This window comes from Giraffa tippelskirchi, chromosome 13 (genome assembly GCF_054371585.1).
Source record: "Giraffa tippelskirchi isolate mGirTip1 chromosome 13, T2T-mGirTip1v1.2.pri, whole genome shotgun sequence".
NCBI lineage: Eukaryota > Metazoa > Chordata > Mammalia > Artiodactyla > Giraffidae > Giraffa > Giraffa tippelskirchi.
The window spans coordinates 115,183,540-115,210,105 of record NC_137287.1 but is presented as its reverse complement, the minus strand read 5'-3'; the positions used below and the strand labels follow the sequence as shown (position 1 = coordinate 115,210,105).

General features: G+C 50.2%; 3 protein-coding genes across 10 annotated transcripts in view; all 3 read right to left on the bottom strand.

Annotated features, from left to right (window-relative positions):
- Positions 1–2,559: 2,559 nt before the first annotated feature.
- PIGT (phosphatidylinositol glycan anchor biosynthesis class T) lies at positions 2,560–14,292 on the bottom strand. 6 transcript variants are annotated; one of them, XM_081557138.1, is made up of 13 exons: positions 14,080–14,292; positions 13,330–13,558; positions 11,304–11,346; positions 10,788–10,915; positions 10,398–10,498; positions 10,157–10,243; positions 9,536–9,623; positions 9,330–9,427; positions 9,070–9,235; positions 8,173–8,373; positions 4,068–4,233; positions 3,870–3,953; positions 2,560–3,244 (listed from the first exon to the last, which is right to left on the bottom strand). In XM_081557138.1, exons 3-13 carry the CDS (start codon positions 11,315–11,317, stop codon positions 2,992–2,994), a joined length of 1,386 nt encoding a protein of 461 aa, XP_081413264.1. In that variant the 5' UTR covers positions 11,318–11,346; positions 13,330–13,558; positions 14,080–14,292; the 3' UTR covers positions 2,560–2,991. The 6 variants fall into 6 exon arrangements, with proteins under 6 accessions (XP_081413264.1, XP_081413263.1, XP_081413259.1 ...); XM_081557137.1 differs by having other exon boundaries at positions 13,381–13,558; XM_081557133.1 differs by lacking the exon at positions 11,304–11,346 and having other exon boundaries at positions 13,381–13,558.
- Positions 14,293–20,311: 6,019 nt separating this feature from the next.
- DBNDD2 (dysbindin domain containing 2) lies at positions 20,312–25,084 on the bottom strand. 3 transcript variants are annotated; one of them, XM_081557131.1, is made up of 4 exons: positions 24,892–25,084; positions 22,453–22,599; positions 22,125–22,262; positions 20,312–21,069 (listed from the first exon to the last, which is right to left on the bottom strand). In XM_081557131.1, exons 2-4 carry the CDS (start codon positions 22,589–22,591, stop codon positions 20,861–20,863), a joined length of 486 nt encoding a protein of 161 aa, XP_081413257.1. In that variant the 5' UTR covers positions 22,592–22,599; positions 24,892–25,084; the 3' UTR covers positions 20,312–20,860. The 3 variants fall into 3 exon arrangements, with proteins under 3 accessions (XP_081413257.1, XP_081413258.1, XP_081413256.1); XM_081557132.1 differs by lacking the exon at positions 24,892–25,084 and adding an exon at positions 23,253–24,431; XM_081557130.1 differs by lacking the exon at positions 24,892–25,084 and adding an exon at positions 24,295–24,431.
- Positions 22,453–26,566, bottom strand: part of SYS1 (SYS1 golgi trafficking protein) — a 31,353-nt gene continuing 27,239 nt past the window's right edge. Inside the window, exon 4 of the mRNA XM_081557111.1 lies at positions 22,453–22,599. Within this exon, the coding sequence (XP_081413237.1) occupies positions 22,593–22,599 (7 nt within the window). The 3' untranslated portion in view covers positions 22,453–22,592. The remainder of the gene's footprint in view (positions 22,600–26,566) is intronic.

Genomic DNA, 26,566 nt, shown 5'->3' with positions numbered 1-26,566 from the left:
GAATGGACCCTTGGGCTTTATTTATCCAAGGCCAGAAATGCTTAATTATACATGAATAGGTATATATTTGAGAGAAAGAGCGTTTTTTTCTTTTTCTTTTTTGTTTTTTTGGCCCACTGCGTGGCGTATAGAAGCGTAGTTTCCTGACCAGGAATGGAACCTGCGCCCCCTGCAGGGGAATCACAGTCTTAACCACACAGCAGGGAAGTCTCTACTCCCTTTCACGTTCTGAATAGCTACTCAGAGACTGAGCTCTGGAAGACAGAGTGAGGGTCGCCTTAACCAGGCACTGTTCCAGACACTGCAGCTACAAAAGACAAAATTCTGGTCCATATGGATCTTAATTATTAATAAGCAGGATATGGAAGCTCCACAGCACGTTAGATGGTGGTGAGGGCTACTGAGGAAAACGAGGCAGGCAAGTGGTGAGCTGGAAGCTGGAGAAGCATTTTATAACCAGGGTAGCCAGGGAGACCTCTTGATAACTTGATAGTGAAGGTGATGAAGAAGAGTTGGATTCTTCAGTTAGGTTGAAGGTAGAGCAAACAGCTTTCTTGACAGGGCATACTGGTGAATGAGGAGAAGGATTAAAAATGAGTCCAAGTTTTCGGGCCTAGGCAGCTGAGGAGATGAGAGCCATCATTTGCAGAGATGAGCTGACGATGGGTGAGTATGTTTACGGTCAGGGTGGAGATGATCAGAAGTTTGGGAGATAACTGAATTTGAGATGCCTTTAACATCCAAGTGGAGATGGCAAGTAGGCAGCTGGGTAAATGAGTATGGAATTCAGGGAGGAGGAGACCTAAGATATGGGGTGTCATCTGTATAAAAATTATACAAGACATGGTAGTAGATGGCATTTCTAGGTGCTGACTTGGCTGCAGATATAAACTCTACTGTTCTGATTTGGCAAACATCCTACTACATGCAGGCTGCCAGGACCACTTAGCTTCAGATAATCTACCCACTTGCATTCCTTTTTTTTTAATATTTATTTTTATTTGACTGCACCAGGCCTTAGTTGCAGTACATGGGATCTTCGTTCTTTGTTGCAGCCTGCAGGATCGTTGGTTCCAGCATGCAGGGTCTAGTTCCCTGCCCAGGGATGGTATCTGAGCCCCTTGTATTGAAAGCCTGGAGTCTTAGCCATTGGACCACTGGGGAAGTCCCCATACTCACCTGCATTTTTATGTCACACCTGGTGTGTTTACTGCTTGAAGTAAACTTGAGTAAAAGCATCTTGACCCAGTTGCTTTTGCCCACGGTCTGGACTAGCTCACTCACGCCACCTCTTGTCCTACACATGCACACACATCGCTTGTACATTCCAGAAGCTCTGGGAAAACCTTCAGAGGGAACCTGAACAGCCTCATCTCTGTTAGCTGTACACCTGATGCATGCACTGTATTAAAGACCCTGCACTGATACTGGTGGGGTTTCTAGAGAACCCCTCACCTTACCCATCCCTACCTCTAGACCTCAGGCCCCAACCCACAGTAGCCCATACCCATTCATACAATCACATTTGCTGACTGAGCACCGACAACTTGTCCTGAGTGCAGATGCGTTCAGATGGAGGACAGCCCCTGTGCCTCCAAGAAGCTCCTAGTCTAATGGAAGTTAAAGGACAGTAGCAACCAGGGAGATAAGGAATATGAAAGCTGTCCAGAGAGGGCACCCACAGCAGTTCAGTGTGTCAGGGAAGACTTCCTGGAGGAGGCAACATCTCACCTGGTTTTGTCAGTCAGTGAACCTGGCAGTTGAGGGAGACACAGTGGTTAGAGAGCAGGGTATTCTGTTTGACGGGCAATCGACCAAAAGACTGGGATGGGAGGACTGGGAGAGGAAGGGGCAGACGAGTAACGTACACACTTGACAAATGTGTCAGAGGAAGAGAAAGAAGGTGGGGGCAGGGCAGACACCTGCCAGAGGACTTGTTTTACAGGAATCTGGGGTTATACAGCCAGGACGTGGGCAGGGACAGGCTACAATCCAAGGGCTTCAAAGCCTGTGGGTGGTCTGAGGACCACCCAGAACAAAAGCTCCCTGAGGAGCCAGATAAAAACTGGAAGGCTGGGCTCCACCCAATCTGACCGAATTCACAGGGTCTGGATCCCAGGAACCTGCATTATTTCACAAGAGCCCCAAACGGCTGCAATGCAGCGTCTGGTTGAAAAATGGTCACCCAAGGCTCTTCTGTGTCTCCAGCGTCTCTCCAGCGCGACCCCTGGTGCTAGGGGACTGGCTCTCAGGGCTCCTAAAAGGAACGGGATGATTCACTTTCTGGCCGTGGAGATGTTGACATAAACACTCCCTGTCAAACCCAGGGAGTTCTGGGAACCAGTCAGAGGAGGATGCTGGGGGAGGAGGGAAGCAGGAGATGAGAAGGAATTTCTGGCAGGGGTGGGAGGAGGCAGGGGCCTTTGGTTGGTTGGTTGGTTGGTTGGTTGGTTGTTTTTTTGGCGGGGGAGGGGATCGGACAGGAGACGCAGTTGAGGTACCTGCCAAACTCTCTAGTTCCCAACTCTCCCCAGACCTCAAGGACAGGAAACAAAGAACCAAGGAATTAGACACTTTTTATTCCACAACCAGTAATCTCCACCTACCACACAGTGGTACAAATATTTGAGCACATCCTATTATCCAAGCGGGCACCGTCCAACAAAGCTTTCTGCAGTGGTGGGAACATTTGTCCCCATGATGCCCAGTACAGCAGCCACTAATCATCTCTGGTTACTGAGCACTTGAAATGCACTCAGTATGGATAAAGAAATGCATTTTCAATGTAAATTAAATTCAAAAGCCACATTTGACTCATGGCTACTGTCCTGAACATGGCCCTGGCCCAATCCAGGACACAGCTTGGTTCAAAAGCTGCCTCAGGGGAGGGCAATTGGCAGAAAGAGCCTTGGAGGCAGGGTGGGGGGGTGGTGGTCAGCCACCACACCCCTCTCAAGAGAAACTGCAGCCCAACTGTGAGCAGGGCTCGCCTCAGAGCAGGGGGACGCCTCGGGCACGCCGGATGAGGTTGGCCAGCCGCTTGACCAGGCCGCCCTTCCTGGGCTCCTCAATCTGGAAGGTGCGGGTGAGGAGGTTGTAGAAGGAGCCATAGCACACGGCCACCACGGTGCAGGTGAGGCAGACGACGTTGTAGGGCATACTGAAGTCCGGTGTGGGCAGGCTCACCAGTAGTGGCTCTGTGTAGAGCCGCACAAAGTAGCTGGAGCTGTCAGAGACTGGGAAGCTGGGGGTCGGGAGCGGGCGGTGAGGCGGGACTGGCTGCTTTCCCACATCTCACCCCATCCAACCCCAACCCCTCTCTCTGGCCACATGGGCCAATGTCAAAGCTTTCTTAGCCTCATAGCCTTTTAAAGCTCAATAAAGATACCTGATCAAAGGAGAGCTACATTGAGGGAGAGGAAAGGGACCCTGCCTTCACTGGGCTGCCTCTTTCTGAGCCGTCTGGTCTCGGCCTAAAGGTCATCTCCTCCAAGCAGCCTTCCAGATTATTCCCCAGCAGTTCCTCTTTAGACTGTGCCCATGAGCACGGATAGGCAAGTCCATTTTGTCTAGTGCTGTCCACGTGGTACTCTCTTCAGTACCCAGCATCTGGTAAGTGCTCAGTTCCATATGTGAAAGAGAACCAATAAGTAAACATACTGCACTTCTCACCTTCTGATCTCCTAGCAGCTCTTTAGGATCATTTCATAAAGACTGTACTAATAGTACAGACCATTGGGGTTTGAATTAGGACAGGGTTAATCTACTCATTACTTTGCAAGCACAACTTCTAGCCCCAGGCCAGCCCGCAGGAACCTGATCCTCTGTGTAGGTGCCACCCCGACGCCAGCAGCCGGGCTCACACTTACAGGCTGTTGAAGAGGGGACTCTCTTCCCAGTCCCCGGGTTTGGCTGCCACCACACTGGGCACGAGGGCGCTGAGGACAGATGGGCTGCAGAGAAGCAGACAGATACTCCGTGAGCTGTGTTCCTCACACTCCTCCACCAGGGAGAGTAGTGGAGAGGGTGGGCCAGGAGGGCGGGGGCGGCAGCTGAGGGGAGCCCACCTGACATAGAAGCCATGGTTGGGGTCTGGGGTGTACTCGGTCCACTTAAGCAGCGCCCGCTCAAACTGGATGGAGACCTTGGTGATGGAGTTGGCTGGCAGCTGAATCAGCATCTCCAGGAGGTGGGGCTGCATCCGGTCCTGGGCAGGCTGGTAGTGGATGTAACCTGGGGACCGACAGGGCACCCAGAGCTCTCTCCAGGGCTCAGCCCATCTGCACCGCTTATCCTTACCTGACCAGGCCTTGGGGCTGGGACTGGGGAGCTGAGAAGGAGGAATCTGGCTCATGGAAGTCAGGCAGGCCCCCGGCACGGAGGAGGAGGGCAGAGAAGGGAAAAGGTGTTTCCACGGCAGCTGTTTCAGGATATGCTCAACCTAACCCATCTTCACATCACGAAAACTGGGCCACCAGACGTCCAGTGCCTCCCGTGATGCAACAGGGAGTCCAGAGAACCACCTGGGAAGGTTTCTTGCCAAAAATATGAGACCTGAATCAAGTTTCTAAAACTAGCCACTGATACTCAAGAATACACAGAGGATCGAGGAACATGTTAGACATGGGCCAACCCAGAATGCAGAACATCCTGTACAACAAATGACCCAGTTTTGCCAACAAATCAATTTAAAAAAAACCACTGGGAACTGTTTTACAGATCAAAAGAGATGTAAGAGGACCACACCAATCAAGGCGGGAATAACAGGGGAAATGGGGGTGAAGGGAAGTGTATGCAGGAACCCTGTACTTTCTGCTCAACTTTTCTGTAAACCTGAAACTGCTCTTAAAAAAGTAAGTCTATTAATCTAAAAAGAGAGAGAGAGAAACTTAAGAGCATTATCAAGCAAAAATAATGTGAGCACCTTATTTTTACCCAATTTAAATCAATTATAAAGTTATTTTCAAGACCACTGAGGGAAACAGGAGTGATAACAATAGGTTATACACATTTTTAAGCCCCTTACCTGTTAGAGATGTTTAAAGGTGAATTAATATGATATCTAGGATTTGTTTTAAGATACTCCAGCAAAAAAGTAACCAAACCAAATAATTAAATAAAGGGAAAGATGAAACAAAAATGATGGGAAGCTGTGGAATAGAACAGAGAGCCTAGAAATGAACCCACACCTATATGGGCAATTAATCTATGTCAAAGAAGACAAGAATACACAATGAGGAAAAGACAGCCCTTTTAATAAATGGTGCTGGGAAAACAAGACAGCTATATGCAAAAGAATCAAATTGGATTACTTTCTTACACCAAATACAAAAATAAACTCAAAACAGATTAAAGACTTAAACATAAAACCTGAAATGATGAAACTTTTAGAAGAAAATATAGGCAGTATGCCTTTTGACCTAGCAATGTTTTTTTGGATATGTCTCCTCAGGCAAGGAAAACAAAAGTAAAAATAAACAAACGGGGTTACATCAAACTAAAAAGCTTTTGCACAGTGAAAGAAACTTCCAGAAAAATGGAAAGACAGACTATTGAAAGGGAGAAGGCATTTGCCAATGATATCGATAAGGGGTTAATACGCAAAATATACAAAGTACTTATACAACTCAATGTCAAAAAAGAAAAAACTGTTTAAAAAAATGGGCAGAGGACCTGAATAGACATTTTTCTAGAGAAGACATACAGATTGGCCAACAGGCAGATGAAAAAATAGTTCAACGTCACTAATCGTCAGGGAAAGGCAAATCAAAACCACAATAAGATATCACCTCACACCTCTTGGGATCATCAAAAAGACAACAAATAACAAGTGTTGGTGAATATGTAGAGAAAAGGGAACCCTTGTGTGCTGTGTTGGGAATGTAAGTTGGTGCAGCCACTATCAAAACCTGTAGGGAGATTCCTCAAAATTTAAAAACAGAACTACCATACAATCCAACAACCCCACTCCTGGATATCTATTCAAAGCAAACAAAAACATTAATTTGAAAAGATACAGGCACCCCAATGTTCACTGAAGCATTATTTACAGTAGCTAAGAAAACAACCTAAGTGCCCGTCAATGGATGAACAGATAAAGAAGATGTGGAATATTACTCAGCTATAAAAAAGAAGGAAAATTTGCCATTTGCAACAACATGGATGAGCTAGAAAATATTAGACTAAATGAGATAAGTCAAAGACAAATACTGTATATCACTTATACTGGGAATCTAAAAAAAAAAGAATAAGCATAACCAAACAGAAATAGTCATAGACATAGAGAATAAACAGGTGACTGCCAGAGGAGAGAGGGGTGGGAGGAAGAGAGAAATAGATGAGGGAGGGTAAGAGGTACAAACTTTCAGTTGCAAAATAAATGAGTCACAGGTACGAAATGTACAGTGTGGGGAATACAGTCCATGACTATGTCTTATATTTGTACGGTGACAGATGGTAACTAGACTTATCGTGATGATCATTTTGAAAAGTACAGAAACACTGAATCACTTTGCTATTACTAGGAACTAGCATAGTGTTACAGGTCAATTATACTTCAAAATAACCAAACTCATATAGTAAAAGTGATCACATTTGTTGTTACCAGAAGTAAGGAGTAGAAGGAAGAGGAATTGGATGAAGGCAGTCGAAAGGTACAATCTTCCAGTTCTAAGACAAGAATCGGAAATGTAATGTAGAACATGATAAATATGTTAATGTTGTACATTACACATGAAAGCTGTTAAGAGAGTAAATCCTTAAGAGTTCTCATCACAAGGGAAAAATTTTTTTCTATTTCTTTAATTTTGTATCTGTATGAGATGATGGATGTTCATTAAACTTACTGAGGTCATTCCATGATAGATACAAGTCGAATGAGCATGCTGAACACCCTGAACTTTATCTTGTGCTATATGTCAATTATATCTCAATGAAACTAGAAAAAAAATCAACAACAAACAAAAAATGGGATATGAAGCTGGAGACTGCTGAGCCTGGGTAATGCGTACATGGGAGTTCATTACTCTGTTCCATTTGGGTATGTATTTCAAACTTGCCAGAGCAAAGACAAAACAAACCAAAACAGGAACTTCCCTGGTGGTCCAGGGGTTAAGGATCCGCCTAGCAACAAAGGGGACACAGGTTCAATCTCTGGCCTGGGAAGATTCCACATGCTACGGAACAGCTCAGCCCGTGCGCCAGAACTACTGAGCCTGAGCACTCGAGAGCCCGTGACCCACACCTGCTGAAGCCCACACGCTGCAACCACTGAGCCCTCGCAGCCTGGAGCTCGTGCTCTGCACCAGGGAAGCCACAGCACAAAGCCCGAGCACCTCAAGATTAGCCCCTGTTTGCAACAACTAAAGAAATCCTATGCTCAGCAACGATGACCCAGTGCAGCCAAAAATAAAAATAAATAAAAAACAAAACAAAAAAACCTACGAAATATACAGGTGGGAGGTTTGAAATAGAGATTTTCAAGGGAGCACAGATAGTGGGGCTGAAAATAAGTAAAACTATTAACCATGGACTTGAAAATATGGGAAACCACAAAGAGGTTTAGAAAAGATTATAAGTCTAACTGTTGGGGTTGTGCTATAACATTTTCCTAAGAAGTCTCCTGTGTTCCTTAGTCTCCCTCCACTTTGAAGAAAAAACAAGTGCTTTTGTGCTGTGCCGGGCATCTCATAGAAAGCACTCAGTAAATATTAACTCCTCCTCAGAAAAATAATAGAAAAAACAAACGGATTTTAAAAACTGTACCTCTTTACCCCACCCAAGAAAGCAAAATCCACCTACTCCAGCACCTTCTTTGTATCCAATACTCTGTTTTTCTGGCTAGCCCTTTCTCCACCTGAAAGAGTCTAGGAATCATCCAAAAACAAAATAGAGCTCCAGGAAAGAGGAGGAAGCAAGTGAGAAAGATAAGGACACTCCTGCCTTTATCACGTCCTACAAAGGGTCTCCAGGACTATGTGGTTTAACTACTTTGACTTTATAAACACTTGCAGATCTGGCATTGGTGAGGTCACTCTATGTCTCAAACTATTCCTGATGCCTGTGCAGACTGTGAGGTACTTCTAGAATTATCCTGAGAACTGAGGTGTTGGGGGACGTGGAGGGAGGGGGTGGGGGTGAGGGTGAGGGGCTGGCTGGGGGCTCGGCGCTCACTTGGTTTGTTCTCCTTGCCCTTGGAGGCGATGGTAAGCGTGTGCACGTACAGCCGCAGGTACCAGGGCACGGTGTCCAGCAGCAGCACAGGGAAGGCCCGGTACGGGTGGGTGTTGTACAGCAGTGTGCTCAGCTCCCCACTCTGCAGCCCGTAGCCGCTCACATACCGCTGGGCGTACAGGAAGGGCACCGGGGGGGCCTCTGCTCAGAGAAAAGCCAACAGTTAGCCACTCCTTTAAAGAAAAAAAGGGGGGTCACTCCCCATCTCCACTCCCTGGGCCAGGTTCACAGTCTCAAAGCCAGGAAGGGGAAGGGGAGAGGCTTTGCCAGACTTGGGAAACCTGCATTCTGGAACCATCCCTGTCTTCCCCAACTCACAGCAATGACAACAGAATTACCGTTATTTACTGAGTACTAACAAGGCCTGAGCTTTCTGCTGGTTCCAACCCAAACAAAGTGCTCTCACAATATTTCACACCTTTCCTTGGTAACACTGAACATGATTGCAACTAATTGTTTGAGGCCTGCTTCAACTATTCTATGTTAATGTTTCTCGAAATCAGGGTATTTGTGTCTTCAAAAAAAAAATTTAATTAAATGAACAAATGCATGGATGACTTCCATGTTTTCCATTAATTATCTCATCTATTAGGTATTAGGTATCTCATCTATTAGGTATTACTGTCCCCGTTTTCAGCATAAGACAGTGAAGTTAGGAACCTTCAAGGTCATAGAGCTTAGAAGAGGTGGTGTTAGAACCAGGATGTCTGACTCCAGATATCTGGGTCTAAACACAAGCCTGTTGTCTCCTGGTGAAGAGATGCGACTGTGAGTCTTCCCCCACGAGATGAAATCTCTGCAGCCCATGGTGGCCGTGGCGGCCCACCCTCCACCCACCATTCTCTGGGGGCCTCTTCCACTTCAGCTGGACGTTGAGGCTGCGCGAGTTGTTGACCACGGCTGCATCCAGCAGGTCGTAGACAGCATAGGTCTTCCGGGTGCCCAGGATGACATCCTGGTATGTGGTAAGGGGGGGTGGGTACACCTCCAATGTCTCGTTGTCCTGAGGACACAAGGACAGGGCTAAGAAGCGAGCAGAAGGGCAGGTTGGCCTTAGGAGGGAAGGGGCTGACGTGTATGGCTGGAGATCTCAGTACCTGGCCGTAGCTGGTGATGTCCACGTAGACTCGGCTCTCCGAAGCCAAGGGGCAGGGCTCGGTGAGAGTTCGGGAGAACATCCGGAAGAGGGACCAGTCTGGGGAGCAGAGGGCGGGGATGAGCTGGGGCAGGACTACGCCTGCTCCGCACAGATTGGGTGGGGCTGGTGATGGGTGGGTAGAGATGCCAGAACAAGGGAGCTTACCCTTCTTCCCCTGTCCAGTGACGAAGGCATCAAATACAACAGAAAGGGTCTGCCTCAGCTCCCAGGAGACGCTGGTACAGCGCGCATTCTACAAGGGCCAGACGGCAGCAGTGAGGACCTACCTCTCCCCCAACCTCACAGCCCCAGGGACTGCGACCTGGACGCAATCCCTCCTCTATTCCGTATCTCCCCATCCATCAATTTGCTACCACTCACTACTGAGCACTTGACCCTGTGCCAGCAGCATCCTGCGCATCAGTGGCATGAACCGTTGCCAACAACCGGATGAACTGATACTACTATTTTTCTCATTTGACGGATGAGAAAACCATGGAGATAAAGTGACCCACTCAAGGTCAAGTCGGCAAGAAGTGGCTGAGCTAGCAGGTGTACCCACACGGCTATGGCTCGTAGCCACTAGGCTCCATGACAAAGATTAAGTGACAGTTTGCCAGCCAACCACTCGGTTTCCTTGGTGCGCAACCAAATCCCTGAATCATCATCATCAGGTCTCCCACTGACCACTGGCTCAGCCCTCAACAGACACTGGGCAACGTGCTTTACCTGCACCTTCTCTCACAGCCCCAGGATGGCTCCCGTCTCCCGTTCTCCAAGACTTACTCTGCAAACAGGGCGGATATGCACTGCCTGGGAGTGGTAGCTCGTGTGGAACAGGCGATCAGCCTTCAGCAGCACCGAGAGGCCTGCCTGGAGGAGGTGGCGTGAGAGGAAAGGTCAGTGTCCTGCGTGCTGGTGCACCCGGGCGTGGGGCCGAGGTCACCTGTCAGGCAGGGAGGGGGCATCAGCCCACGCCATCCACTCTCTGGGGCTCCCACCCGCATTCAGGCCCCTCGGGCCTCACCTTGGAGCTGCAGGGCAAGAGCTTCTTCCATGGGGTGAGGTTCTCGGTGCAGACGACCTCCCTCGGCAGCACCGCATAGCGCAGGAAGGAGTGGTCTGTGCCTGAGGGAGACAGGAGCCTGGCTGGGGAGGGCCCTGGGGCCCCGCTCCTCAGGACCCGCACACACTCTCCAGCACCACCACCCTCACAGTCTCGGCTGGGGGAGGAGTGTGGAACAGCCTTGTCCCTTCGGGAGAAAGCAATGCAGAGACCATCTTCCGGGGGGGGCACCTGCCCACCCTGGGGATTTCTGACCTGGCCTCGCTGAGGGAGGAGGAAGCAGAGGGGAAAGGAGGCAAAGGCCGGGGTGAGAGGTCACAGGAAGGAGGACGGGCCGTGGGGCAGTCTCACCGTTGGCCAGCCCCAGGGGTTTGAAGGACGCGGTGGGCGTGACCGTGTTGGTGGAGTCGATGAAGTTGAGAGAGGCACAGAAGATCCCTGAGAGGACGTTACTGAGCTCCTTCCAGGACTCATCCACGCTGGATGGAGACACAAACCCGCTCACTGTCCCGGGGCTGCATCTGCCCCCTCGCTCAGAGCCTGCAACTGGCTGCCAAGCCATGAGGCTGGCCAGCTGCTGGAGCCGCAACTGCCCCTGCTGGGCCTGCAGCCCGGGTCTCCCCTATCAGCCCCTTCTTCCTCCCTCTCCTCTGAACATCCCTGCATCCCGGCCGGCCTCTGCTTAGGTGGCTCCTCTTCCCACCTCGCTGTGCTGCCTCACTCCTTGTGCTCCCCTTCCAGGGTGTTCCCTCCTCCAGGAAGCGTTCCTGCCCTCCTCAACCACAGCTTCCTCCTGCACTGCTGCCATTCTGACCGTCCATGCCTCTCACCAGGGCCCTCCTGGGAAACGGTTGGTGGCAAGAGTACCTTGTCGTAAGCATCTTTTCTCCTCGACTAGGCTGAGAGCAACCTGAGGACAGGGAGCAAGTCTGGGTCACCCACGTAGACCCCACAATGCTATACAAAGTGCCCCACACCCCAGGGGCTGAGATCAGCTCACTGATCCACCCTGAGGTGTGCTCAGCTGGGCAAAACAACCTACTTCCCTGTGAACACCCTGGTGAGTCCTGGTTCTACCCTCAGGATGGGAAGTCTTACACCTACAAAGGCTCAAGGAACAAGGGAAAATAAGCATCCTAGGACCCCAGAGAAACACTGAATTAAATTAGGTGCTTTTTTTTTCCTTTAGAGAAACAGCAAAACAGATTTGCTCTTTATAGAAATAATAGAATAAAAGTAGATTTCTGCACATTGCCTCCACACTACAGGCAATTATCAGGGGAGAGCGACAGCAGAGCACTTGGGATAAAAGGCAAGGAAGCCAGAGTTCAGGCAAGAGAGGAAGCCCTGGCCAGTGTAGGGGCTTGCTCTTCATTTGATACCACCGTAGAGCTAGCCTGGGGTTTTTCAACAGTCCTGTGTTCAGAGCTTTCCAACTGCTCCAATCCTTATGCCTCAAATAAAGACTGCAAACTGGAAGCCTGAAAACGCTACCCAAACCACAGTCATGTTCCATTTGCTATGCACAACCCATAGGCATTTCTTAAATTTTTAAGTTACTTGCTGATATTTAAGCTTGCCAATTTTCACATTAAAATCCAGATTTCTGGAAAGAATTAAGAGTATTTGACAACAGTAGGTCTCTGTTCCCACATGACAACAATCCATCGGGGCTGAGTGGCAGCTGTCCTCCCAAGCTCTCCAGCCTGCCACAGTCCTCACCACTCCCAGGTAAGGCCCTAAATTTTTTTAAAGGTTTTTTTTTTTTAATATGGATCACTTTTAAAGTCTTTATTGAATTTGTTACAGTACTGCTTCTGTTTTATGTTTTGGTTTCTTTGGCCATGAGGCATGTGGATTCTTAGCTCCCCGACTAGGGATGGAACCCATACCCCCTGCATTGGAAGGTGAAGTCTTAACCACTGGACCGCCAGGGAAGTCCCCCTAAATTTTTTTAAATTATACGTATGTGCTGATTTCCCATAGTGAAATTAAGAGAATTTGGGCTTCCCAGGTGGGGCAATGGTGAGGAATCCACCTGCCAATGCAGGAGATGAAAGAGATGCAGGTTCCATCCCTGGGTCGGGAAGATCTCTTGGAGTAGGAAACAACAACCCATTCCAGTATTCTTGCCTGGAAAATTCCATGGACAGAGGAGCCTGGCAGGCTACAGTCCATGGGGTTGCAAAGAGTCTGATACAATTGCGGGACTGAGCACACGGGCGCCTGGTCCAATCACAGTACCTAACCCACCCCGCCCCTAAAGAATAGTAATTTCTCAAATACAGGCGGAGAAGGAAATGGCAACCCACTCCAGTACTCTTGCCGGGAAACTCCCATGGACGGAGGAGCCTGGTAGGCTGTAGTCCATGGGGTTGCTAAGGGTCGGACATGACTGAGCGACTTCACTTTCACTTTTCACTTTCATGCATTGGAGAAGGAAATGGCAACCCACTCCAGTGTTCTTGCCTGGAGAATCCCGGGGACAGGGGAGCCTGGTGGGCTACCGTCTATGGGGTCGCACAGAGTCAGACACGACTGAAGTGACTTAGCAGCAGTAGCAAATACAGAAATATGGTGTCTCAGGCCAGTTCTAGCCCACATATATTTTATTTGGCCCTTGTGGCATTTTATGATTATGTGAATGATTGTCTTTAAAAGGCTATCCAGTATGCCAAGGCTTTTTAGTGCCTTACATCCAAGTAGGCTTCAGATAACTGTTATCTACCTCCATAGATATATGCGACCACAGGTCTGGATGTATCAGGTGAAGAAAATATGTTAAGCAAAGTCAAGAATGCCACTAGGCCATAATACTTCTTATTTCCAGTGCCAGCTTTACCCCCATGGAACTGCTTCCCCCAAAGGGCAGTGGTAGGATGACAACACTTGCCATGCCACGTTCCCACCACGGCCTGCCACAGGCCTCAAGGTGGGCACTCACTCGGTGACGGTGTCTTGGAACCAAGCCCACAGCTCTGCCCCCGATGGGGCCTGCAAGAATGGTGTCCCCCAGTATCGAGTCCTCCAGAAGCCTTGGGTTAAGGACAGGTGCAGTTCCCGGAGAGAATACTTGGAGATCAACTGCCCCAAGGCTTTGGGGAAGAGCCTATAGTGAGACACTGGAGACAGTAGGTGAGTGATGATCCTGGAGGGAGGGCTCTCAGCTACCCCAAAGAAACAATAAACACACCACAGCTCTGGGGTCAGAGGAATCTAAATTCCTGACCAGTCAGTCACTGACTAAGCAATGTGATCTTGGACCGGTGCCTTTCTCTCTATATACCTCCAATTTCTTCCCTGTAACCGTTCACTCAACTCAGCACCGTGCCCAGCACCCAGGATAAACGGTAATCGTCAACAGCATCCTCATCAGTGCTGTCCACGGAAGGTGCCAACTAAAGGTTTAGAGTGGTAGCGAGGAGCTGCGGAGAGACCACCGCACTAGAAGTCAACCCTCCCCGGGCCCCAGTTTCTTCACTGGTACAATGTGATTCCTCAAAAACTGCCCCACCCTTCCGCCAAGGACCCACGCCCGGGGACCAGAACCTCACCGTGGGGTCAGTCCCCGACCCCAAGGCCGGCCTCCACCCTACTCCCAGCAGATGCCGCAGGGTTCTCCCGTCAAGTCTCCTCTCCTCACCTCCTTCCCGCTGCAGCTCCGAATCCCAGCGCGTGCGGAACTGGAATGTGGCGGCTACGTCCCCTGAAGGCAGCGGGGTGATGACTAGCTCCTCCCGCAGGCTGTCGCGTGGGGGCTCCGCCTGGCCCCAGCCGCCCGGTCCCAGAAGCAGCAGCACCAGTACGAAAAGCCGCCCGGGAGCCGCCATGCCTGCGGCTGCTTCCACCTCCCAGTGGCCCCACCCCTGCGAAAGGACGGCCTCCAATAGGAAGAGCGAACGAGAAGTGACTTCCGGTGCTGTCCCGGAAGTCAGGGTGCGGCTATCAGAACGGCAGCCTGACTAGGCGCTTCAGGATGGTTTGTGTGTAAAGGGGAGCTGACAGGGCACGACCGATTGGGGTCTGGATTGTGGACCCCTTTCCCTACGATGAAGTGCTTAGCCACCACTGCCATTGTGCCTCCGTGACAGTTGAAGACGCAGACTGAAAAAGGTTATTTCTTCTGCGAGGTCCCACAGCCGGGCCCCTTCCTCCAGTAGCTTCTTGTCTGTTTGCTCGTTCCTAAGCCTAGCCAGCTCTTACGGTGCAAAACTTCCCCGCAAAACCCTCAAATAACCCGCCCGTTTATTGTGAAAAATTTCAGACATACAGCAAAGGTGAAAGGATGAATACCTGTTACAATGAACACCTGTTTCCCCATCACCTAGATTCCACCGTTATCATTTTACTATACTTGTCTTATCACATTATCAGTCTAACTCCCACAATTCATCTTATGTTTTGATGCATCTCAAAGAGATTTCAGACATAAGGACACTTCTCTTTAAATAGTTTAGCATGCACATCATTAACTACAGTTCAATAACTGTTAACACTTTTCTTTTGGTGTAAAATTTACAAACACAAATGTTCAACTCCAAAGTGCACATCCAGTGAATCCAACAAATGGATACGGTGGTGTAACTCCTATCAAGATATGTTGGTAAAACCCCTGAAAGCTGGCTAATGCCCCTTGCCAGTCGACCCCTGTGCCCCCTGCCTTCCAGATGCAACCACTGTTGTAATTTTTCTCCACAAAATGGGTTAATCTGTTCTAGAGCTCCATATAAATGAAATCATCATATACTATGTACAGTTTTTTGTAAAAGACTTCTTTCATGGGAATAATGTTTTGTTGGATCATTCATATTCTCGCATGTATCAGCAGTTTGTTTCTTTCATTGCTGTATAGATTCATGCATTGTCTGAATATACCATAGTTTATCTGTTCTGTCCATGTATACCTGAGCTCTTCCCAGTTTTTAGTTCTTATGAGCTAGGCTGCTATACAACTTACTTTGTAGGAATAAGCTTAACATTTCTTTTGAATAAATATTTACAAATGGTGAAAGAGAACATATGTTTAATTTTATAAGAAACTGCTAGATCTTTCTCCAAAAGGTATCATTTCATACTTGTATCAACAATGTATGAGAATTCCCATTGCGCCACATCCCAGTGAACATTTAACTTGGGGGTCTTTTTAGTTTTTGCCACGTAGGTGTGTATGTAGTGGTATCTCACTGTGGTTTTAATTTGCATTTCCTTAGTGCCTAGTGATGTTGAACATCTTTTCATGTATTTGTTGGTCATTCGTGTATTTTCTTTTGCAAAGGATCTGTTAAAATCTTTTTCTATATCTCCCCTCCTGTGCTGGCTTGAGTTGGAGGAGTTCCAAACAATTCTTGCTTTGGTTTTTCCACCTGCCTAATCAGGTGCACATTCATGATGGGCTTTGTAGTCTCTTGGTAAAACTCACAACCATTTTGGCTCTGAAGAGCCAAATTTTGTGTCTGCCAGGTCTAGATATACCCTTGAGCAACCAGAGAGGAAGAGTCAAAAAGATGTCTTTATCTCAGTATACCCTCATTCTACCTACATCCAGTGCTCCTGCGCCACTAGACATGGAACAGAAGGAAGGCTATGAGCTTAGATGTGAGACAGACGTGGGTTCAAATCCCCACCCCAGCCTTTAGTCCATGAGCATGAGCAATCCGAGTGCCACTCTTCCTGCTCTGTAAACGGATGAACCTACTTTCAGGGTTACTGTAAGAATCAGAAATTAGGTGCCTGTAGAATCTGGAATGGAGTAAGCGCTTAGTAACTTCTGCAAACCTTTACTCAAAAAACTCTATGAGGTGCATACCTGTGTGTGCATGCTAAGTCGCCTCAGTCATGTCTGACTCTTCGCAACCCTATGGACTGTAACCTGCCAGGCTCCTCTGTCCATGGGATTCTCCAGGCAAAAACACTGGAGTGGGTTGCCATGCCCTCCTCCAGGGGATCTTCCTGACCCAGGGATCAAACCTGCATCTCCTGCGGTTCCTGCATTGTAGGCAGATTCTCTACCGCTGAGCCACCAGGGAAGCCCACTCTATGAAGAAGGTACTATTATATCCATTTTACAGATGAGTAAACTGAGGTACATAAACCGAGATAACTGCCTAAGATCACAATGAGTCAGAACTTGAGTCCACACTACCAACTTCAAAGAAAATGTTTAAGGTAGTTGCAATTATAATGATTACTTTGTAGGTCTATGCTTTGTTTTCTTTTGAAATTGCCTGTCTCCATCACTCAAGATCCAGACACCCCCAGAGAAGACTTATCTTCTCCCTCTCTGGTGCAACAGCCCACTTTATATTTCCATTATCTGTGACCATGTCCCTTCCTGGAAGAACTCTTGGCCACATTAGTATTTCTGTTGCCTAAGCAAGGAAGCTAGCACAGAGTGGGGGCTCAGTAATGTCCAATGAACAAACAAACTTGACAACATCATAACACCATTCCACGTTGTCCCCACATCACTGTGCTGTTCACAGTATCAAGTCTTGTGCACTCCTGGGGACGGCTGTAGTGTGAGCCATCCAGGGAATCTTCTACTGAGATGTGGCCCCTCGACAACACAGGATTCTATAGGAGGAGGCTGTCTTCTTCCCTCTGCTTCAGGGTCTATGACAAGCCTGTGCCACAGACAGAAGATGCCACACTGTGGTTTAAAGGCTGAAAGCTGGGCTGCTTGCCTCGGAGTTGGCACCAAGTCATCACCCCCATCTCCAAGGGCCCTCTGTGGCCTCAAAAAAACAGTCGGCCGGAGATGCTGGCTCTGAGGGCCAGCCAAGGCCCTGTGGTTTGGCAGAAGAAGAGATCCTTGTCCAAACAGGAAGTGGTCCTGGGGTCTCAGCTGACCCTAGATTTTCCCAGGCAGGGCTGGGGCTCATAGCAGCTGAACTGAAGGCTCCCCGTAGGCTCACAAACAATTCCACCTCTCCAGAGTGCTATAGAACTCTCACCCCAGCCAGGCTCCCTGCCCCCATTAGCACTGTATGCCCAGGGTTGTTGACATGTTGACAGCAAACAGGCCAGGCTAGCTTCCCACCATTCACCCTGGATGGGGAGTGGGGGGATCCCAGGAACTGAGAAACCCTACGGAGCTGAGCTGCAGATTTCATGGGGTACAGCTCAGGAGAAGGCTCAGCCGCTGAAGTCAGGAGGTTGAGAAGACCGTGTCTTCTGTGTGCAGTGAAGTCATTGACAACCCAGAAAAGCCACAAAATTTAACATGAGGCTGGGCCCTGGCCCAGCTTAGTGGATGATCTCAACTTGGACACAGACTTTTAGACAAAAGACTCACAGAACTCCCACCAGCTTTTCAGCAGTGCTAGGAAAAGCACTTAAGAACTGTCACTTACAACGGCCCCCTGCAGGGATGGAACCAAAATGGGGCTATCGGGAAGCCTGCAGCCCTGTCACTCAGCCTGAACTGCACAGAGAGCTTTGAGAATTAGGCTGAAGGTCACTGATCCCTTGGATGGTTTGATGTATGAAGGGAGGTGGGATGATTTATTTTTCCTAATATGAAAAATGACTTGATGTTCCTTAAGGCTAGGTCCTATAACCCTCCTTTTATTCCATCTTTCCCTGGGTAAGCTCACTGGCACCCATGGCATGCTCATCACCTATACACTGATAACTCATGTATTGATCTTCCAACCCAATTGTTTCTTCTAAATCCCACACTCACGGGTCCAAATGCTTACTCAAAATGTCCTCATAGTCTCCAAAGCACCTCAAACTCAACATGTCATAAAACCCAATTTATGACCATCTTCCCAAATCTGGCCCTCCCCTAAATTCTCCATGTGGATGAAGAACCCTCAGAATCATCCTGCTGCACAAGGTAGAAGCAATGGTCCTCTCTCACACCCACCTATCTATAAATATTTTGAAATTTGCCTCTCCAATATCTCTTTATTCCTTTCACTTTTCTACATCCTCCACCTCCACCCTATCCCATTTTTATCTGGATGGTTGCAACCATCTCCTGGTTTCCAGACATTCACTCTGGTCCCCTCCAATCAGTACATCTCTACAAGGAGTAGTCCTTCCAGCCATTCTTCCCCTAAACTACTCCTACTCCGCCTTCAGATCTCAGCTCAGAACCACTTCCTCCAGGCAAATATCTTTCAAATGACCTTTCTTAATAGGATATTAACTCCTTCCTCAAACGAGTCCTAGTTGCAGTTTTACATTGGGCCCCAGCAGACCCTGAACTACCTAAGAGCAAGACTGGGTCTTTTGTGTGTGTGTCTGTGAGTGTGCTACTACCACACCCCCAAGACCAAACTCAGTGTCTTACACATGTTAAACGCTGACATTTAATACTTACTGAATGAATGTCATTCGTTTATACTCAGCCTCAACCCAGTTAAACTAATCATCACCACTATCTTTTGGGCCACTGTTCTCTCTTGCATGGATTATTGTGTTACGTCTGTCTGTCTGGAGCATGCCCTCTTCCAGTATGTTTTCTACACTGCAGCCAGAATTATCTTTCTAACAAGAAGTGTCTATCACTTGTAATCCTTCATTACACCCAGTAAAGTTCAAATTTGTAATGTGTAAACTGCTATCTACCCAATGATTACTATCCTCTTGTTTCTTAGTAACATAACCCTGATTTTATCAAGACAGCAGGGGGCCCTCCTAAAGGGGGCTTCTGAGAGGTTTGACAGGAAGTACAGAAATCAGACACATTGGTAATTAAAACTTGAAGGGTTATTATCTTTCCAAAGGCCAGGATTTCCTTTCTTCTAAATAATGCTGTGTCCCTACAAAATACCTGTAAATGAAATAGTACTCAGGTTACCAAGTTCTGCCCATGAGATGAAAATGGACTATACTGGTTAGAACTTCCAAAAAAGGTTCTCAAAGTGGGAACAGACAGCGACCCTTGCCTCTTTTGCCCATCCCTAATTTCTTTTCCTGCTTTCCACCAGTTTCAAGGACTGGGGACTCAACAGCTATTCTAGACATGAGGTATCAATGAGAATTCCAGCCATGTGCCTTAGATGGCTGGGTAAAAAAGAGCCAAAAAAGACCTTGGTGTCCAATAACTGTAGAACTTTGGACTTCTTTTATGGGAGGAAACAAAATTTATATCTTAAGTCACTGATATTTTACTAAAGTTAAACTGAAACTTGATACTGGCTTTAAAGCATTTCCTCATCTGACCTTTGTCGATCTTAATCCTCCCTAATCTCCTGCTCAAATTCAACAATTCAGCTATGCTGAATGTTTTTCAGTTCCTCAAGACTATTTCTCTCCATTTAAAGTTCTTCCAAGCTGCTCTTTCTCCCTGGACTACAGTGCCCCCCGCACCACGCACACCCCCTCCAGCTAGCTCCTTCTTATCCTTTGGGTCCCAGCCTGAAAACCAGCTCTCCAGTGACCACATGAGCTAGATTAAGATGCCCCTCTTTTGTGGTAACAGAAGAGTTCCTCATCAGGCTACTCATTATGCTCAGAACTGTGGTATTTTCTTGACTTTCTCCTCCCTGAAGGCAGGAAGCCTATCCTGTTCAAAGCTGTATTCCAAATGTCCAGCTAATTCCAAATAACTCGTTCTAGAATAAACAGAGCAAGTGAATTATGGGAATATGGGCTTCCCTGGTGGCTCAGTCGGTAAAGAATCTGCCTGCCAATGCAGGGGACCCGGTTCAATCCCTGGGTCAGGAAGGTCCGCTGGAGAAGAGAATGGCAACCCACACCTGTATTCTGGCCTGGAAAGTCCCATGGACAGGGGAGCCTGGCGGGCTACAGTCCATAGGGTTGCAGAGTCAGATAAGACTTAGTGACTAAATCACCATCAGAAAGCTAAAGAAATATATTGGGTTTGATATCTGTCCGATGTGAAAGATGAATGGGAATGGTTGTATATTGTTATCTGTTTATTATTCACATCGTGCCCTGTTCCAAAAAGGATGGAAGGAAGCAGGATGGCTGCAGGACCATCTCCCTGGGAGTGTTAAGGAGTTCACGTCCGTTTAGAGACACTGGTTTAGGAGACTCAGGATAGTCTGGAGGAGCGAAGAGTGCTAAGAAAAGCAGTGGCATCTCGTCCTATCTCATCTTCCATCTCCTCACTCGTGGGCCCTCCTTCAGGAGTAAGCCCAAACCATGGTTATTTTCTTGATTTTTTTCTCCTCCATGAAGGCAGGGCGCCTGTCTTGTTCAAAACTATATTCCAAATGCCCAGCTAATTCCAAATATTCTAACGAATAGCGGAAGGATGCAGCAGGGGAAGGTTAGCAGTAAAGCAGGAGCGGGTTAATTCCCAGGAAGGCACACCATCCCACCCTCCTTTCCTCCCCCTGGTGCCTACTGCGGTAAAGAGTCTGGTCTTCTCCAAAGGGCTCTGGCTGGGCCTGGGGTCTCCAGTGGAGACGAGGCAGCTCACACAGTCTGCAGGTGGGGGCCCACTGCTAGCTACAGGCTCCGGGCTCTGCCCCGCCGTCATGGCCTCCATCCTCCTCCTCGTCAGACTGTGCCAGGGGCGTGTCTGCTCCGCCGTCACTGGCATCTGCGCTGTGCGGGTTGGTGGAGGAGTCAGAGGACGAGGAGGAAGTACGAGACGTCGTCCTGTCTGGCGTGGGCACTGGCAGGCTCAGCTCCTCGGGACGGTTGTCCACCCCTACCCAGAGAGAAGAGCCGGTCATGGCCACGAACAGGGGTTCAGAGGACTCTCGGAAAGGATGTGGCCGGGAGACACTGAGGCCAAGGGGCTTGATCAGTCACCCCGCCAGTCTCCTGGCTCCCAGTTCCTAACTTCACTAAGCTCTCGAGTCGAATCCATCAAGTCGCAAGTTCAAGTTCTAGCTACTTCCATGCTACTGAGTAGCTTTGGGCAAGTCACTTCCCCTCTCAAGGACTCTGCTTCTCCTCTGTGAAAAAGGGGCGCCGACACTCCAGAGGGGTTTGAGGACAAAATCTGAGAATGCTTATAAAATGTCTGGCACATACTATGCCATCAATAATAGCAGCAGTTTCAAGTAAGATAGTATCCATTAATATCTTATAGGTTAAGCATGTGGGCTTTGGAGTCAAGACAGCCATGGTTCAAATCCAGCTTTTCCACTTTCTGGCTCTGTGACAGTTTCTCTGAGTCTAAACTCCTTCTTTCATATATATAAATATATGTATAGAACATATACATATAGTGTGACATGTGAGATCTTAGTTCCCCAGCCAGGGTTCAAACCCATGCCCCCTGAGTCTTAACCACCTGATCACCAGGGAAGTCCCTTTAATATCTTTCTTTATAAGATGGGAATAATCCCACCTGCCCTAACAGGACATAGTAAGGATTGAGATAATACATGTAAAATTCTTTAGCACAGTATTAGAAACCTAATAAAGTGCTAAATAAATATTAAGATGACTAAAACTGCTTCAGTTGTGTAATCTAAATACCATATTTTTACATTATTTTAATTATGTTAATTAATTACTTTGATTTCACAAATAAAAAATTGACGAAGACTAAGGCGGTTGGGCCTTCTGAGAGGTCTGGATTAGGAATCTGTAACCCAGCTTCCCTCAAGGTCAACTTCCCTAAAATCAGGACAAGCAGCTGCTTCATGGGTGGAAAAGCCCACCCCCAGCCCCTCTGGGCAGACTTCCCCAGCCCAGCTTTGACATCCAGCTCTGACCGACCAGTGCCCAAGGGCCCAAAGCAGAGGGGCATACCAGACGTCTGCGGGGTTGGTGGAGGGTCTTCGCAAGGCAGGAACACGTCCGCTCCATCCTGATCCCCCAGGTCAATAAGCTCCACTTGCTCAAGAGTGTCCACATTCACCTCCATGGATGAGATACTACCTATGGGGGCTGCAGATCAAGAAGGGGGCAAGTCGAGAGGAGCCAGGCCAGCACTGATCGGATGGTCAGAGACATCTCTCAGGTCCAGAGATAGATGTTTAAATGGCCAAGAAAACCAGCAGGGAGGGACCAAGGTCCAGGACTATGGGACTTCCTCCCTGCCCCGCCCCAGTCCCTCTTCCCAGGACTCAGAACTCACGTCTGTGCGATTCAAGATGCAGGTGGGACAGGGGGAAGACAAACTCCGTCTCAGGCTGTAAAATGTCCTCGAAGAATTTCTGCCGCTCCCGAAGCCGGAGCTGCTGGCGCTCCAAGGCTGCCCGCGGATTTGGGTCCATGTCAGCTCCTGGAAGAGCAAGAAGAGCTGCGAATCGGAGAGGGGACTCCGTTGGGGGCCTGGGCTTGGGGACCCTCACCCCTGCAGCCGGGCTCTCAGCAGTGGCGCCTCTGGCTGCAGCCTGGACACTCCTGGACTTGACCTCCCTCTTTCCCTTCCCTGAAACAAAGTCCACTACCACAAAGTTCAAGTCTCACGCAGAGGCAGGGCTGACTCTAGCTCCACAAAGGGGATGTTAGTTCCAGGCACAGCAAGAGAGGCTCCTCTGTATTCAGGGAACACAGCCAATGGCCACGTCTCAGGATCATGCCCTTCGGAGAGGGGCTGGAGGGGCTGGCTCAGCTCAAATGGGGGAGGCGTTTTTTCCACTTAATGGACCCAGCCTCTCCTCAAAGGCGGGGGAAGAGGACAGAATAGAGAGCTCAGAGAGGAAGGTCCCTTCGTCCAGTGCTGCAACTCTGGTCCCCGCCTCATCCTTTAAAACCCAGACAAAAGCTAAAGCACCCCCCTCCTACTCTCTCTCTCCACACACACACAATCACCAGCATACCCTCCAAACCCTGCTCTAAGTCACAGACTTGACTTCTAGACTCGGCTCTGTCCCTAAGGAAGGCATCTTTCTAGCCTCAGTCTTCCAACTGAAAATAGCATCGTTCTCCTACCTGCCTCCAACACAAGGCACAGCTCCTGAGGGTGTTCTGTAAAACGGAAGGCTGCGGTCCCCGAGCTATTTAGAGGACATCATCTCTTCTCTGCCTCCCACAGCTCTTTATTTGAGCTCCTCTCCTCTGACACATCTCACTGGCCGATCTCCCCAGTAGTCAGAGAGTAGTAACTGGAAGGGTGCGATTCAGCCCAGGCCCTCTGGCCCCCAGTGCTGAGAGCTTTCCAGAACCCCCTTCACTCCGATTCGCTCCGCATCCCTTCCTGAGTCCATCACTGGAGGCAAGGCAGTATCTAGCTGGAGGACCACATCGTCATCCTCCGCAGACTGCCTTCCCCGCCTCATCTGGACTCGGCATATCCGAGACCCTGGCCAGTCCACCGGGCGCTGAGGGTGGGCCACGAGCGATCCAAACCCCAGAGGGGCCAGGCAGGGCCAAGGAAGTGTGGGGAGACCATGTGGCCAGAGCTGGCAGCGGAGGAGGGAGACGCTGACGCTGATCCTGGGAAAGGCTTAGTGCTGCCGCCCAGGTCACAAGGCTAAAAATACCCAGGGCCCCGGGGGCCGTCTGCGCAGGCGGGGGCTGGGGGGGCGGGGAAGGGCGAGCAAGAGGGCTGGGGAGCTGGAGGGGGCCATGGGCTCCGGGACGCCCCCCTCTCTTTCCCCCTCGCCCCCTCAATCTCCGGAGACTGGAGGGGGCTGCCCGCCCGGGGAGCCGCGGAGCTAAGCACCGGGGAGGGGAAGGGGGTTGTTTACGTAACTGAAGGTGCAGGGGAGAGGGATGGAGGGAGCTGAAAAGGTTTGGGGGGGTCGGAGGCGGCCAGGGGCCCGGCCCGTGGTGCAGAGAGCTCCCTCTCGGTCCTGCCCCATCCGCACTGGAGTCAGTGCGAGCGAAAGAATTCCCTAAAAGGGGACACGCCGCGACCCAGGGGCAAGCGGGGAAGACGGAGGGGGGCCCCCGGGGGCTGCACTCGCGCTCGCGTCTCCCCCCGACCCCCCGGCCTCTCGCGGCACCTGCGCCCGCCGCGCGGAGCCCCTACCTGCCGCGCCCGGCGCCCCCGCTGACTCAGGCTGTCGGCTCCGGCGCAGCGGCGGCGGGGGCGTGGGAGCGGGCCGCGCCGGCCGGGGTGGGGCTGCGCCGCCGGGTCTCCCCCGGGACGGACGGGCCCCGGGAGCCGGGAACGAGGAAGCGGCGGCGGGCGGAAGTGGGGGAGGGGCGGCGGCGGGCACACGCGCTCCTCGCCGGGCGCCAGGCGGCCGCCAGGAGCCCCCGCGGGCGCGGGCGCTCGTAGTTCCAGCGCGGGCAAAAAGTTCCCGGCACGCGTCCCGCCGCCCCGCCACCCGCCGGGCCCCCTGGATGCTCCGCCCGACTCCGCGTGCTCCCGGACACTTGCTGCGCCCCGCCGGCCCGCGGGGACACGGCCCCCCGCACCCCACTGCTCCCCGACTCCCCCGGGAGGCCCCGAGGCAACCTCCGCGCGCCGGCACCCGAACTCCCCGGCACCCTCGGCCACGCTCCGCACTTTGAGGCGCGCACCCCTCGAGAAGGCGCTCGCGCGGGAAGAGGGTCTGGGGACCCGCGGCCGCCCATCAAGGCAGGTGCACAGCGGCGGGGGCCTCCTGCCCCTGGGACTCACCCCCGCAGCCCACGGTTCCTGGCTCCGGGAAGATCAGAGCCGCCGCCCAGCTTTCCAGAGCACTGGGCGGGGTGGGCGCCGGGACAGGGCGGGTCGGGGGTGGAGGGGTGGGCCGCTGCGCCGCGCCCCCAGACGCCGGCGGGGAGCCAAGTCCTCCAGAGTGCCGAGAGGGGCGCTGCGCGTCCCGGCCGGCGAGGGTGGAGGAGCGAGGCGGAAACCGTGGGCCCAGAGGGGAAAGGCTTCCCCTCTCGCGGTGCCTCCTGGCTCAGACCAAGGCCAGAAGCTCCTCCTGGACCGAGGCTCTGCGTTCATTCTCATTCTCCTCCTCCCTTCCACCCGGCGCCCGCATGCAGATCCAGAAACCTCCCGGTTCGGGGCGGGGGGGGGGGTCGGTCAGAGATGCTTCTGCCGTGGGGTTACTCGATCCTTCATTCAACAAACATCCACGAGCAAGCCAGAAACTAGGAGTCATCCTTGCCGTCTCCCAGTCCTTCGCTGCCAACATTAAAATACATCTCCATTAACTGTCGATTCTCTTTCCCAAATAATCTTTGCAATCCACCGTTCGTCTCCGTTTCCACCAGCGACCCTCGCTCGGCTCCTTTCTCTCTGGTTTTCTGGTACTCTGGTCCTGCTACGCTCCGTCCCCCACAGCATTCAGTCATCACTGTAGCCTCCAGAGCGCTAACCAATGACCCACGTGGTCATTTCAACACGCAGGTCTGAGAGGGGTGGAATAGGGAGGGAAGGGGGAAGGGGGAGTCAAGCGGGAGGGGACATATGTATACCTATGGCTGATTCATGTTGATGTTTGGCAGAAACCAACACAATATTGTAAAGCAATTATCCTTCAATTTAAAATAAATAGATGTTTAAGAAACACGCAGGTCTGCTGTGCCACCCTTTGTTAGAATGAAATCTGGGTACTGATATCTAAGCTTAAATCCCTCCTTTGTTAGAAGGAAATGCAGGTGCTGGTATCTGAGCTGAGTTTTAAATGAGTTCAACAGGCAGAGAAGAGGGGGGAGGGCATATAGGAGGCGGGAGCAGGGCGGTGGGGGTGGTGGGGGGTGTGAAAAGTTGTGACCCATTCAGGCTTCTCTGTCAGGAGACCAGCACTCTGTACAAATACCCAAAGCTCTGCCTCTCCTATTGTACTGAGTATCCAAACCATCCTGGGAAATAAATACAGCAGGCAACTTTCCCATTATTTTACAAGCAAGGAAACTAGTTTGTGGCCGGCAACAAGTGCAGTAGTTAGGAGCACAGGCCTGGGAACCAGGCCCTCTTGGGTTGTAAACCTAGCTCTGGTGTCTAGCCAGCTGTGTAAACAATTTCTCTGATCCTTGCTTTCTTTGCCTATTAGGTAGGAATAATTAATCCCTACCTCCTGTGAGATAATTCATAAAAAATGTTAAGTGCAGGGCTCGGGCACTCTGGAGATGCTCAGTAAACATAAGCTGTTTTGATTGTAATCGCTCCTGAGAAATGGAGGCAACTGCTTCCACGAATTTCTGAAATTATAGGACGTATGCTCTAATCTTCTATAGAACTTATTATGTGCCTCTCACTGTTCTAAGTGCTTTGCACGTATTAACTCTTAATCCTCGTAATAATCCTGTGAGGTAAATGCTGTTTTCACTTCCATTTTACAGGTACAGAAACTGAGACATAG

What these genes read in the sequence shown, in the direction of transcription:
- PIGT (XM_081557133.1), bottom strand. Translation starts at nt 14,266, where the DNA reads ATGGCGGCTCCCGGGCGGCTTTTCGTACTGGTGCTGCTGCTTCTGGGA. An exon ending in AACCATGGCTTCTATGTCAG is followed by an intron (nt 3,954 to 4,067) that starts GTGGGCTCCCCT and finishes GCTTCTCTGCAG; the next exon opens with CCCATCTGTCCTCAGCGCCC. An exon ending in AGTCCCCTCTTCAACAGCCT is followed by an intron (nt 3,245 to 3,869) that starts GTAAGTGTGAGC and finishes CCCGACCCCCAG; the next exon opens with CTTCCCAGTCTCTGACAGCT.
- DBNDD2 (XM_081557131.1), bottom strand. Translation starts at nt 22,591, where the DNA reads ATGGACCCAAATCCGCGGGCAGCCTTGGAGCGCCAGCAGCTCCGGCTT. An exon ending in GCATCTTGAATCGCACAGAC is followed by an intron (nt 22,263 to 22,452) that starts GTGAGTTCTGAG and finishes CTTGATCTGCAG; the next exon opens with CCCCCATAGGTAGTATCTCA. An exon ending in ACCAACCCCGCAGACGTCTG is followed by an intron (nt 21,070 to 22,124) that starts GTATGCCCCTCT and finishes CTCTCTGGGTAG; the next exon opens with GGGTGGACAACCGTCCCGAG.